The sequence below is a fragment of the Saccopteryx leptura genome, chromosome 13 (assembly GCF_036850995.1).
Source record: "Saccopteryx leptura isolate mSacLep1 chromosome 13, mSacLep1_pri_phased_curated, whole genome shotgun sequence".
Taxonomy (NCBI): Eukaryota; Metazoa; Chordata; class Mammalia; order Chiroptera; family Emballonuridae; genus Saccopteryx; species Saccopteryx leptura.
Genome location: NC_089515.1, coordinates 1,638,795 through 1,651,361, shown reverse-complemented (window position 1 = coordinate 1,651,361; position 12,567 = coordinate 1,638,795). Strand labels below are relative to the sequence as shown.

The window sequence follows — 12,567 nt, the reverse complement described above, 5'->3', positions numbered from 1 at the left end:
GTCGGAGGCCGTGTGTGGCCGTGGCCATCGTGCTGGGAGTGTCTGGGCTGCACGCCTGCCCTTCACAGGAGAGGGCAGCACATGGTGGTGGGATTGCAGAGAAGCTGGCGCTGGCTGCAGAGGTCAGTTGGCACAAGCACCCGGTGACCTGTCTCCTTCTCTCCTCCCAGGATCATTGATCAGCGATTCGAGAAAGTGTCCTACTTTGTCTTTGGCGACTTCAACTTCCGACTGGATTCCAAGTCTGTGGTGGAGGTAGGCACCCCCGCCACATGCACAGCCTGTATGTGTCCGTGGGTGAGGAAGGCAGCAGAGACGCGCTGTCCTCACGGGCGAGTTCAGTGTCAGCATTCCCGCGGGCTAGGTTTCCGGCAAAGACTCCTAAGACAGCAGCATCTCTATCAGAGAAGCGGCCCTCAGACTCCCACAGGTGTGGTCAGCCAGCGCGGCTGAGCCCCCGGACTCGCTGTCCTCCCATTGAGAAGAATAGGAAGGGGCCCAGAGGCCCTTGGCTTCGTGGTCCTGCGTCTCCCTCCCTGCGCAGTGGTGCCCCAGCTCCTTCTGTATCAGAGCACAGAGGCCGCGGTGTCTCCTCGGCGCCCACAGGACTGGGCCTCGGAGTGCTGATCCCGCTGGGCTCGGTGCAGGGGACGAGCACGGGGCATCGAGGCGGGGCGCCGGGCTCGGTGCAGGGGACGAGCACGGGGCATCGAGGCGGGGCGCCGGGCTCGGTGCAGGGGACGAGCACGGGGCATCGAGGCGGGGCGCCGGGCTCGGTGCAGGGGACGAGCACGGGGCATCGAGGCGGGGCGCCGGGCTCGGTGCAGGGGACGAGCACGGGGCATCGAGGCGGGGCGCCGGGCTCGGTGCAGGGGACGAGCCCGGGGCATCGAGGCGGGGCGCCGGGCTCGGTGCAGGGGACGAGCACGGGGCATCGAGGAGGGGCGCCGGGCTCGGTGCAGGGGACGAGCACGGGGCATCGAGGCGGGGCGCCGGGCTCGGTGCAGGGGACGAGCCCCGGGCATCGAGGCGGGGCGCCGGGCTCGGTGCAGGGGACGAGCCCCGGGCATCGAGGCGGGGCGCCGGGCTCGGTGCAGGGGACGAGCACGGGGCATCGAGGAGGGGCGCCGGGCTCGGTGCAGGGGACGAGCACGGGGCATCGAGGAGGGGCGCCGGGCTCAGTGGAGGGGACGAGCCCGGGGCATCGAGGAGGGGCGCTGGGCTCAGTGCAGCTCTGCTGCGTCCCAGTCGTGTGACCTTGGCTGGGCAGCACGGCCCGTGGCCCAGGTCTGCTCTGGGGGCGCTGGCACATGGGGTGGGGGCTCTCATGGTTGTGGGGCTGTAGCTCGGAGGTGATTCTGGGCAGCACCGGAGCCCGCCCCCACGCTGAAGGAGCTGGTGTCGGCAGGGGGGGTGGGGGTGGGCAGCCGTGTACCAGGCGTCTCCCAAGAGCTCAATCCCGCGCCCACACAGACTGCGCGGCACACATGGCGACCATGGTGAGAACAACATAAGAAAGTGGTCGTTCCTCCCACTTTTATCTCCCCATCAGCAGTCTCGTCACAACACCCTCACCCATTAATCTTCCACCTTGGGTAGAGAACTGTTTCTTAGAGACAGACCGCTGGCTGTGCTCACCCGTGTCGCCCTTGGCTGACGGGGGTGAATAACGCACTGGAACTGTTGCCATTTAATGGTGCTCACGGCACCTGACACACCAACTCACACGCGTGTGTCAGTGCCTTCACCCCCCTACGTCGAGGGGCGGCCCGTGAGTGAGGGCTGGGTCCAGCCCACAGGCGTGTTCTCAGGTGGATGTGTGAGCTCCCCGGGGACTTTGCGTTCGTCCTCTGGGTCAGCCAAGTTTTTTCTGTCCTCGTTTGAAGCTGAAGAGCTAACCCCTCAGTCACCAGGGACTCGGCCAGAGTTCCTCAGGCCCTGCTCCCTGCAGGAACCCAGGAGCAGCACCGTGAGGTCGAAATCTGCCCCTTAGAGCCAGGCCTGAGGGGCCACAGAGCCAGTGCCCACAAGCAAGGCCGCTTCTTCCGTTAACCGTATGCCACTGGGGCTGCAAGGCTGTCGTTTTGGTCTTGAGTCCCTGGGCACGGTCATGTCTGGCTGGCGCTTGAGGCCAGTTTGTCTCCTGTGCATGGACAGCACTGTGCTCCCTGAGGGCTCCTCTCAGAAGGTGGGGCGGGCCTGGACGACCAGGCTGGTTTGACTGGAGCCTGCTGCCTGCCGTCAGGAAAGGTCAGGGGCACACACGGCCGTTCTTTTCAGTGGAACAGGTGTCACACAGCATGACGATGCTGCAGACAGCAGGGTGTCAGCTACACACACCTGGCACTGGTTCCCGTGGGTGCTCTGCTGGGCACCAGCAGAGAATGTGAGAGGCCATGGGCAGCAGGGCTGCGGGCTGGAGAGCTGGTCACCCGTGCGCTTGGGGCGGCTCGTCTGAACGGTCAGGTTTCCTTTCCTCTCCTCGTGAGGGCCAGGGCCTGACTGCAGGAGGCCGAGTGCTCTGGGGGCAGTGCAGCCCTGGGGGCACAGGGGAGTGGCAGTGGGCCACCACACCAGCCTGGGCGCTGTCACTTCTCCCTGGTGGGCGGGCAGCAGACCACCTGCAGCAGTGGCTCCTCCCAGGACCCCTTCTCTGGATGCCCATGTGTAGGACCTGCAGACCAGGTCCTGAGGACAGGAGGCCACGTGGCCTCCGACCCTGTGTTCTTGGGGAAGTCTGTGTTCTCAGCTCAGCAGGTCACCCCCACGTTATGTAAGGTCACCTGGGGCAGCATGCAGGGGCCCACACACATCCCAGCCAGCAATGGCGCCGTGTGTGGTAAGAAGGCCGAGAGCTGTCAGGATGGGGGCACAGCATCAGTCTTCATTTGGGAGCAGGTGACCTCCCTCTGGAGGGAGAAGGTCGAGGTTATGTTTCTGGCTCAACTAAAAGCCCCGTCTCAGCTTTGGTCTCCTCGCTCCTGGGTCCTGGGCGCTGGCTGCCCCTGGCTGGCACAGCCCACGGATGTTATTATTCAGCCCATCCCAGAGCGGGAGGCCAACAAGCTGGTGGACACGGCGGCCGTGAATCAAAGGCAGTGATTGTTGCCCCGCAGCTCCGAGGGGGGGGGCAGCCAGGCCCTGGCGCTCGGGGAGGTGGAGCCCTGCTGTCATTGGTAGGGAGGGAAGATGGCAGGGTCGCCACAGTCTCGCTGGCATGCGCCTGGGAAAGGGGACTGTCCCCCGGGACAGCAGCCTTGTGTGTCAGATGCAGATCAGACGCGCCTGCAGAGCGGAACTGGGGGCACTGTGATCACGGCGGCACCGCCTCAGCTGTTATTAAAGCACGCAGATTAACACGGGTACCATGTGCCATCTAGGACACTGCACCTCATGGCCCCATTACTCATGCAGCCCGCACCCGCCCACCGCAGGACCGCTCAGAGGGCGTGTTTGCTGCCTTGCGCAGCAGCAACTGGCAGCTGGGCGCTCAGCTGGGCTCAGTGACAGAGAGTGACAGCAGTGCCAGGCGCTCCCGTCTCAGTGCGGCCCAGCCGGGCACCCACCTGCCATCCATCAGCACTCGACAGTGACGGTGATGGACGCAGTTTTTTCAAGGCTGGTGGCCGTTTTCAAAAACCAGTTGCCAGTTCCTGACCGACACACGTGTGTGCAGGTGCCAGATGGGCCAGTGGGGGGTAGACATCAGCAGCCCGGCAGGTCTGGGCAGTTTGCTGTCTGTGAGACGGGCGATGGGGGCGTGCCACTCGACTGCCACAATCCCTGGAGAAAGCCCTGCTTAGAACAAGGCCTTTGCCGCCTGTCACCTGAACTCCAGGTGCCAGCCCACTTCTCTGCCCTCAGCACACGGAGTCGCTGTGAAGGTTTTCTGTATGGGGAGCCAGTGTCCACCCCCCTCCACCTGAGTCCTGTGCGGCTGTACCGTTTTGACTGACGCGGCCGGGCATGGAGGGACTTTGAGCGAGTGTCTCCACTGAGTGCACTTTACTCACTTGGTTTAAGACAATAGACTTATTACTTTACATCATCTAAGTTATGTTTTAATTACTGTTCTAAAGAGACCTTTATTTGATCTGTTTTGATACAGGGCTTGTGACAGTTAACCAACAATGAAGAATAATTTCGTATATAATTATGAGTATGCTGGTTTGTCTTAGAGGGTTTTCTTCCAGAAAGTGTGTTGTATAAACATTGGCTGGTGTTTCCAAGTAGTAGATTGATGTCAGGATCATTCCCATAATTATAGGAAAGGAAGAAGAAGACCGGCACTGGGGCTCCTCCTCCCTGTCACAGGAACTCGGTTTTCTGACTCGAAATCAGTGCTGTGCTCACTGGGCTCGGATGGTCTTTCTGGGCGCTCTGCCAGGCCCTCCTGCCCGCCCTTGGTTAGCACAGCACCGGGCTCTGGGGTGTGCCGTCCCTGCCAGCCAGTGGTGGGACCTCCAGGCCTCCCTCCGTGGCTCATGCAGGCCTGTGCCTCCGTGCAGATGGCCTCCCCCAGCCCTGAGCCCAGGGCTGTCAGTGGAAGGCTGGGGACGTTCTCAAGAGGCCACACCAGAGTGTACCAGGTCCCCCTTCTGGGGCCTCGCTGTGAGAGGGCCCACCGCATGACAGTGCCCGTCCTGGGAGCCGGTCCTGGGCCGGTGGCTTGTGTCCCAACACCTGCTGGACACAAGTCTGAGAAGCCCTGCTACTGAGGACCATGTGGGTTTGCACGGAGCGCTGGTGCGGGTGCTGCTGCATCGCCACACTGCGGGGAGCGCGGGCGCTTCTGGGGTGGGGATGAAAGGGTCTTTATGGCGTGTTGTTGTTCTGGACAAACAGTGGACAATATAAAACAAAGAGGAAGAAGGCGCCTCTGCAGCTGACACAGCCCCCATGACAGCGCCTTCTCTCGCTGCTGCCAACGCACCAGCCACTCAGCCCACAGCCCTGGCCGCCCGTGTCCAGTGACGTCAGCACCCTGGGCGCCCAGGCCTTCTCAGCAGACGCCTCCACCTCCCTCCTCCGGGTCCAGGACCGGCCCTGGGAAGGGTGGCGCTCAGCAGGAGGGCCTTCTGGGAAGGCAGAGGGATGGAATGGTGCACGACCTGGGAGGTCCTGCCGGAGCGGGGTGGGATGGAGCCCTCAGGGCCTCGGGCCCTCCCACAGGGTCCTTGTCTGTGTCCATCAGGTGCCACTCTGCTGACCTGCCGTCACCTGCAGCCAGGTCTCCCCCTTGCTTCTCAGAGCTGTGCACACCTGCATGTGTGTGCGTATGTGTGTATATATGTGCATACACGTACACATGTGTGTGCCTGTGCGTGACAGGAAAGAGTGCTGCAGCCTTGGCCAGAGTTCATCTGGGGTCGTGTGCGCATGCATGCGCTGAGTCTCACTGTTCCCGTCACAGCTGAGTGGCACCTGTGATGTCCTTGCTGTTGGAGTACGGGCCACTGTCCTCTGATGCTCCAGTGGCCCGCTGGGCAGAGGTGGGCTGGGACCCTGTGCCTCTCGCTCACCGGGCTCGCCTCCTCTGGCTGGCGGTGTGGGCAGTGGCCAGTACCTGTCTGTCTGGAGAGCACGTACTTTTTGGAGCGTAGCGTGTGTCCACCCCAACGGGGACGGTCAGAGAACTAAACGGGGCACCCTTGTCTGAGTGCTTCCCTCAGACACGCGCCACCGGCAGCCACAGCGAGTTTTAACTGATTCCATTCTAGAGTCATCAGTTCAGTGGTTGACTCGCTTGCCTGTCTGTCCTCTGACTGTGTTGAGGACTCGAGACACATCTGGGGGTGTCAGTGACCCGGGCTGCTGCCCCGCGGGGCCATGCTGCTCGTCTTCTGTTCCCAGGACGTAGACGGGGATCCAGGAGATGAGGTGTGTCTCCGTCTGTCAGACTCGTGCTTTAACGCCGGTGCACTTTGCGTGAGTGGAGTTTAGCCAGAACTGGGGTATGAGGAGAGCAGAGGGACAGGGCAAGTCCCCGACGGGCCTGTGCTCACCCGCACCGCAGAGACGCCCGCTCCCAGCTGCACAGCAGGAGGGGAACCCCCAGACTCAGGAATGGAGAAAGCAGAGACAGACCATCTGGGGGCCAGAGTACGAGATGGGCTGTCCAGGGCCTGCAGCACAAGCTGCTGGCCTCAGTGGCTCCCACTGGACACACGGCAGAGGAAGCGGGAGTGCCCTTGCCGGGGAGCCTGGCAGCATGAGGCTGGTTTCCACAGTAGCTTCTTGACCCCAACAGCCAGCACTTGACGGCACCCAGAGACAGCTTCTGCCCTGGTGTGGACATCTGGCTGCAGGGAAAGGGCATGCTGGTGGGAGTGGCTGCCAGCCCAGCGTTAGGATCTCAGGGTTGGTGGACAAGCCCCTGCCTCCAGGAGGCAGTGGGCTCCCGGGTGGGTGTGTGCTGGGTGCCTGGCAACTGTGGCTGTGAGCGAGGGCTCAGTTAGGGCTGACGGGCTGACGGTGTTCGGACAGGGCAGAGACAGCTAAGGGGGCCTCGTCTGTTACCCGTTTTGGTGCCTGGCAGATGGACCCAGAACAAAGTCATTTGTGAGTGGACAGAGCTCTGGGCCCCACCAAGCTCGGCCAGCACTCGTGCCTGGCCATGGCTACGCTTTCTCTGGGCAGCAGAGCCCAGCCTTTTCAGAGGACACTCTCCCCTCACTGACCAGCTCCCCGCTCCTTGCCAAGAAGGGGGAGGATAACCCCCTGCCTGGGACGCAGAGCTCCATCTGAGTTCTGAGATTCTGCTGCAGGCAGCGGCGTGGGCTAGTCACGTTCCGCTCGGCTTCCTAAGCTTTGCCGTCTTTGTTGTTGCAGTTTTTTAGGAAAAGTCTCGGAGATGATGGCACAGGTTTCGGCCAGGCCGTGCTGAGAAGTGCAGGCGGGTGGGCAGGGTGGCCACACTCCTGGGTGGCGCTCAGGGCCCAGTGTCAGCCTCCACATCTTCATCCTCCGGCGGCCGCCCTCGGCCCTTGTTCACGCTGTGCGACAGTGTGTCAGGGCCTTGTCTTTTACAGATGCTTCCTTTCAGCTCTTCAGGAGTCAGGTCCTGTGAACTCTGTTTGTGGCTGAAATGATCAGCCGGCTGGCCAGGCCACCGCCTCCCCATCTCCTCGCCTTTGTGTCCGATTTCATGCTGTCAGAGGGCGGACGCTCTTGTGCGCGAAGCTGTCAGGTGTCGGGGGAGGAATCTGAGCAGCGGCGTCGAGAGGGACGGGTGTGGAAAGAGGTGGACTGTGTCCTGAGCCCACCCAGCAGCGGGCGTGCAAAGCCCAAGAGCACGGCTCGACATGGTGTGCAGCTGTCACGAGCGTGTCCCGGAGAAGTGGGTGTCACAGTGTATGTGCTTCAGGTCTCATTGGAAAGTGAGCAAAGCCTTGTTCTCTTGGTGGTGATCTGACTCCTCAAGAACACGCTGGAACACTTCCCTCAGCCGGGGTCAGATGGGGCCACAGCGCTTGTTGTGTCTTAGTCTGTGGACACCTGGCTGGACTGGTTTCCACCACCAGCCAGTCAGGATGAAACCTCGTTGTGCGACCACAACTTGACTGGCGCCCCCAAATGTGCTGCTCCGGGCCTGAGGTGGCAGTGTGCGGGGTCCACCAGGTCCATGTGTGTGTCAGGGACCCTTCCCGTGTGCAGATGTGGGCTGGGCGTGCAGGGGCCAGAGGCCGGGTGAGTGTCCCCACTGCTGCCCTAGGAGCTCTGGGCACTGGTGGGGCTGGGAATAGAACAGCTCCTTCTGGGGACTTACGATCTCAGAAAGGTAGCTTTGCTCACATGTCACACAGGACCAGGGCACCTGTGTCCCCTCCAGGTCCACTCCTTGAGATACTTCCAGAGGGCAAAACATGTCTGCTGAGTGTCCCAGCACTGTGGCCAGCCCGTCCCTGACAGATGGGCTCCCGGGGCAGGCAGGGGGTGTCACCAGCCTGCGGGTGGCCTTGTCTGCATCAAAAAAAAGAACAAGACAAAACCAGAACAGACCTCATCAGTCCCTGGTTACATTGGGACTTAGCAGAAAGGGATTTTACAAACAGGTTGCTTCTGAACTTTTCTGATGACCCTGCAGAACCCCGTGACGCAGCTCCCCTCTCTGTAATCGCAGTGGCCTGGGCATCTGTCCTGCCACCCCAGTGACCCTCCACAGCGAGCACGGGGTCCCAAAGGGGGTGTCAGGGACCCAGTCAGGCATGCAGAGGGCAGGGCGAGCTTTAGCCCCTGGTGGCCTGGCTCACCTTGATTTGGCCCCGCAGGGTCCTGACTCCCCCCCCACACCCTCGGTAACCTCTGGAACCTGCCGCAGGGCCAGCGAGAGTCTGGAGACCCCGTGGGCTCACAGGACAGGCCTTCCTGACTCCCGGGAAGGGACACCTAGATGCCTGTTCCCAGTCTACGCAGAGCTTTGTAGACACCAGGCAGGACTAGCAGTCATGTTCAACCAAACAGGATTTTTAATTCAAAATACACTTGAAACATATACATCACTTCCTGTGTTTAGTTGGGTGGAGGAAAGGTAAAGTGGAAATGTGTTCTCGTTCTCTTCCTGCCCCTGAGGAGGAAAGGAACCCCAGGGCCCTGGGTGGGGCATCAGGCAGGGGACACTGCTGCCTGTGCAGTGAGAGCTTCTCAGGGTGGGCCGTGCCCCCCCCCCCCGGCCCTGACCTGCCCTGTGCCCCTCTCCCCTGCCCCTCCCGACAGCCCCCACCTGGAGCCCCTGGCTCTGCGCACCCACCCGCCCCTCAGCTCTCACACTGCCCGTCAGGCCTTGGCCCAGGCTGGACCCTGCACTGGGACACCCCCACCGCAGCTCCATCTCCTCATTGGACGTCCCACACCCCACCTCCAGGCACACAGGACACACCCTGTGCAGGGGCTAAAGCCCACGGGGCTGCTGGACCCTGTGGGCAGGTTGCTTTGTGATGCTGCTGCCCTTGAAGTGGGCGCCTAGGGACAACAGCAGAAGGCTTTTATTGACCACTGAGAAATGTAGCAACTGGAGCAGGGCCCTCCCCCGGGCCCCATGCATCCGTTCTGTGTGTGAGCCACCTCCCCAGCCCCTGCTCCTGGTGGGAAGTCTGACTGACACCTCCGTCTGCGAGTCTGTCTGATGGGACTTTAGACACAGAGCAAACCATATGGAACTGACCCTGGGAATGTCCTTTCTAAAGGAGGCCCTTGTCCTGAGCGCTGGGGCCACCCGGGGTGGAGAGGTGGGCACAGGGACACAGATGCACTCCTGTTCTGGGGGTCGTGGCCCCTGGGCTTGGTCACGCAGGCGCACAGGATCACTCTGAGGCTGAGACCCACCAGCCGCATGTCCCCAGCTGTGGGCCCGGGCCCAGTCTGCGGTGAGGGCCCAGTGGGTTCCGGAGGCTCGGCTCTTAGGGTCCGAGAGACTCTGTCTTAGTGGAGTATTGCACCTCAGAGCGGGGGTGACAGCTGAGTGGGAGTGACGGGACAGGCTGTGCTCCTGGGACGGGAGGGGCCCCTGCATACTGCACTTCTGGCTGCAGTCCCGGGCAGGGCAGCTGCACGGTGCGCAGAAGCACTGACCACAGCCCCTGGCCCCAGCCACTTCCCTCGCTGTCCACACAGCAGGTGGCAGCCCTGGCGAGCTTGGCCCCTTACGCTCCTGCAGAACCGGCAGGCACTCAAGTGCCTCAGACAAGAGCAGGTGGTCCTGCCTGCGCCCTGCCCGTTCCCATGCCCTGCCCTGCCCGCTCCCTGCCCGTGCCCGCTCCCTGCCCGTGCCCGCTCCCTGCCTTGCCTGCTCCCTGCCCGTGCCCGCTCCCTGCCCGTGCCCGCTCCCTGCCCGTGCCCGCTCCCTGCCCTGCCCGCACCCTGCCCGTGCCCGCTCCCTGCCCGTGCCCGCTCCCTGCCCGTGCCCGCTCCCTGCCTTGCCCGCTCCCTGCCCGTGCCCGCTCCCTGCCCGTGCCTGCTCCCTGCCCTACCCACGCCCTGCCCGTGCCTGCTCCCTGCCCACGCCCTGCCCTGCCCGCACCCTGCCCTGCCCGTGCCCTGCCCTGCCCGTGCCCTGCCCTGCCCGCGCCCTGCCCATGGCTGCTCAGGATGAAATCAATTGTAGGTGGCCCCGTACAAAAAGCATTTTGGGTACTTTTTCTCCTTTGAAAAGAGAAAAATCCCTTCTGTAAGAGGAGAGCCGGAAAGAACGGCCAGCGTCTCCGCATGAGTGGACGCGTGGATTGAGGGCGGGAGGCCCTGGCTGGCTGCCTGATCACTTCTTCACGCTGGTGAATGGGGGGGGGGGGGCGCATCCCCGAGGCTGAGATCAGATGTTTATCCTCTGGGAGCCTGGTTTCCAACAGATGCCTTTGGGAGGAAAACCGTGAGTTTCCCGAATCCTGTCCTGTGGGGGCTACAAAGGCCGGCGGCTGCCCCAGCCCACCCCATTCACAGAAGCCCATAAGCCACTTAAGTACATTAGCATCTGGATGGAGCCGACCTCCTTGGGATACAGGAGGCCGTTAGGCTGCTCTGCTCGGATTGCGCCCAGCTTGTTCTAATCCTCCCCGTTTGAAGGCCTCCAGACTGATTTGACACATGAGTCCAAAAGCCACTTTGGGGCTTGACTTACTTAGCTGGTCTGTGCTCTGAATGGAAATGGCCTGTCCTGGCGTGCACTTTGGGGCTGGCGGCTGCCTCCCCTGCCCCATGTCCCTGGAAGGGCCTGTGTCCTCTGGAGGTGCCTGCAGGGTTTGGGACCTCGCTCTGGCCGGGACATCGCCCCAGCACTAGGACCTCACAGGGCCATTCAGAAGAAAGTGTTTTTTAAAAATGAACATTAGAGCCCTGGCCGGTTGGCTCAGCGGTAGAGCGTCGGCCTAGCGTGCGGAGGACCCGGGTTCGATTCCCGGCCAGGGCACATAGGAGAAGCGCCCATTTGCTTCTCCACCCCTCCGCCGCGCTTTCCTCTCTGTCTCTCTCTTCCCCTCCCGCAGCCAAGGCTCCATTGGAGCAAAGATGGCCCGGGCGCTGGGCATGGCTCTGTGGCCTCTGCCTCAGGCGCTAGAGTGGCTCTGGTCGCAGTATGGCGACGCCCAGGATGGGCAGAGCATCGCCCCCTGGGGGGCAGAGCATCGCCCCTGGTGGGCGTGCCGGGTGGATCCCGGTCGGGCGCATGCGGGAGTCTGTCTGACTGTCACTCCCTGTTTCCAGCTTCAGAAAAATGAAAAAGAAAAAAAAAAAAAAAAAAAAAAAAAAAAATGAACATTAGGTTTTCCTTGCAGTGGTCTTTTTAAAAATAAACATTAACTAGCTCTTTTTAGAAAACAGCATGGAGGTAGATTTACATACAGACTCAGCCCCGGGAGGCTCTGCATCAGGCCTCCAGGGCCCTCGCCCTCGGTACCTGGGCCCCTGGCTGCCTGGACCTGACCGACTGTCCCCCATCCTGTGAGCGTGTCACCATGGGGTGGCAGCCCCTGCGGGGCCCTCCTGTCTGCAGCACTGGGTCACGTGGCGTGTGACCTGCGCTCCCTGTGACGTGTGTCCCGAGTGCCCTCCCCGCCCCTCTGTGTTCCCATGGCCCTCGGAGCCGCGTGTAGGTGGGGGCTCTGTGGTCTGCACATGCTCATGCTCACACTCCTTCACATACAGATGCCGAGACAATAAGAATTTTCTAAATAAGCCCAATTTAATTTTTTAGCCAATCCCATAGCAGCCTGGGAGGGGGACAGTGCCCACTCTTCCCCTTGGGGCTGGTGTCCTCCTCAGGTCACCCCAGCCCGTGTCCAGCTGACCCAGACCTCTTGGGGGGTTGATCGCACTGCAGGTGCCCGCTGTGTGGCTGGTGGTGATGTCCCCGGCCCCTCTCCCTGTCTCAGTAAAGACTGCTCAGACCTTCCTGGCCAGGGACCAGGCAGTGTGTGGAGACACTCAGGGCTCCTGGGCCCAGGACTCTGGCTCAGGACAGGCCTGCCTTCAGCACAGCGTCCTGGGGCCCTGCCCTGGGGTCCTTTGACATGGAGGTGTGAAATGGGGTTGGGGCAGAGGTCAGGGGAGGAGCTGATTGCTTTGAGGTGATGTGGCCCACGGGCAGCCAGGCAGGAGGACCCTCTCCTGGGACTGAGCCCGCCCCCATCTTTCCTAGACTCTCTGCACAAAGGCCACGATGCAAACAGTCCGGGCTGCCGACACCAACGAAGTCGTGAAGCTGATATTCCGCGAGTCAGACAATGACCGGAAGGTGAGGGCCTGTCACTTTTGGCAGGTAACATATGGCAGGTGCCATGCTGTGCGCACTGGGGCAGCATGGGGCTGTGTCCACGCCGCTGGCCTGCGCCCTGCACTGACGTCCTGTCCTTGCAGGTGATGCTGCAGCTGGAGAAGAAGCTGTTCGACTACTTCAACCAGGAGGTTTTCCGGGACGACAACGGCACCGCGGTGAGTCCGCTCTCGGCCGGGCCCGTTCCCCACCCACAGCCTCTGCCTTCCCAGCTCGACTCCTCAGCCCCACCGGCAGCACCTTCCTGCTGGCCCCCGCCCAGCCCTGGCCCTGGGTGGTGGCAGTGTGGCTCCCCTTGGCCACGG

General features: G+C 62.3%; 1 protein-coding gene across 2 annotated transcripts in view; it reads left to right on the top strand.

The window, feature by feature from the left end:
* Nucleotides 1–12,567, top strand: part of INPP5A (inositol polyphosphate-5-phosphatase A) — a 148,777-nt gene that overhangs the window by 119,641 nt on the left and 16,569 nt on the right. For both annotated transcript variants that reach the window (XM_066355184.1, XM_066355183.1), the window contains exons 9-11: nucleotides 171–255; nucleotides 12,128–12,223; nucleotides 12,346–12,420. In XM_066355184.1, the coding sequence (XP_066211281.1) occupies nucleotides 171–255; nucleotides 12,128–12,223; nucleotides 12,346–12,420 (256 nt within the window). The remainder of the gene's footprint in view (nucleotides 1–170; nucleotides 256–12,127; nucleotides 12,224–12,345; nucleotides 12,421–12,567) is intronic.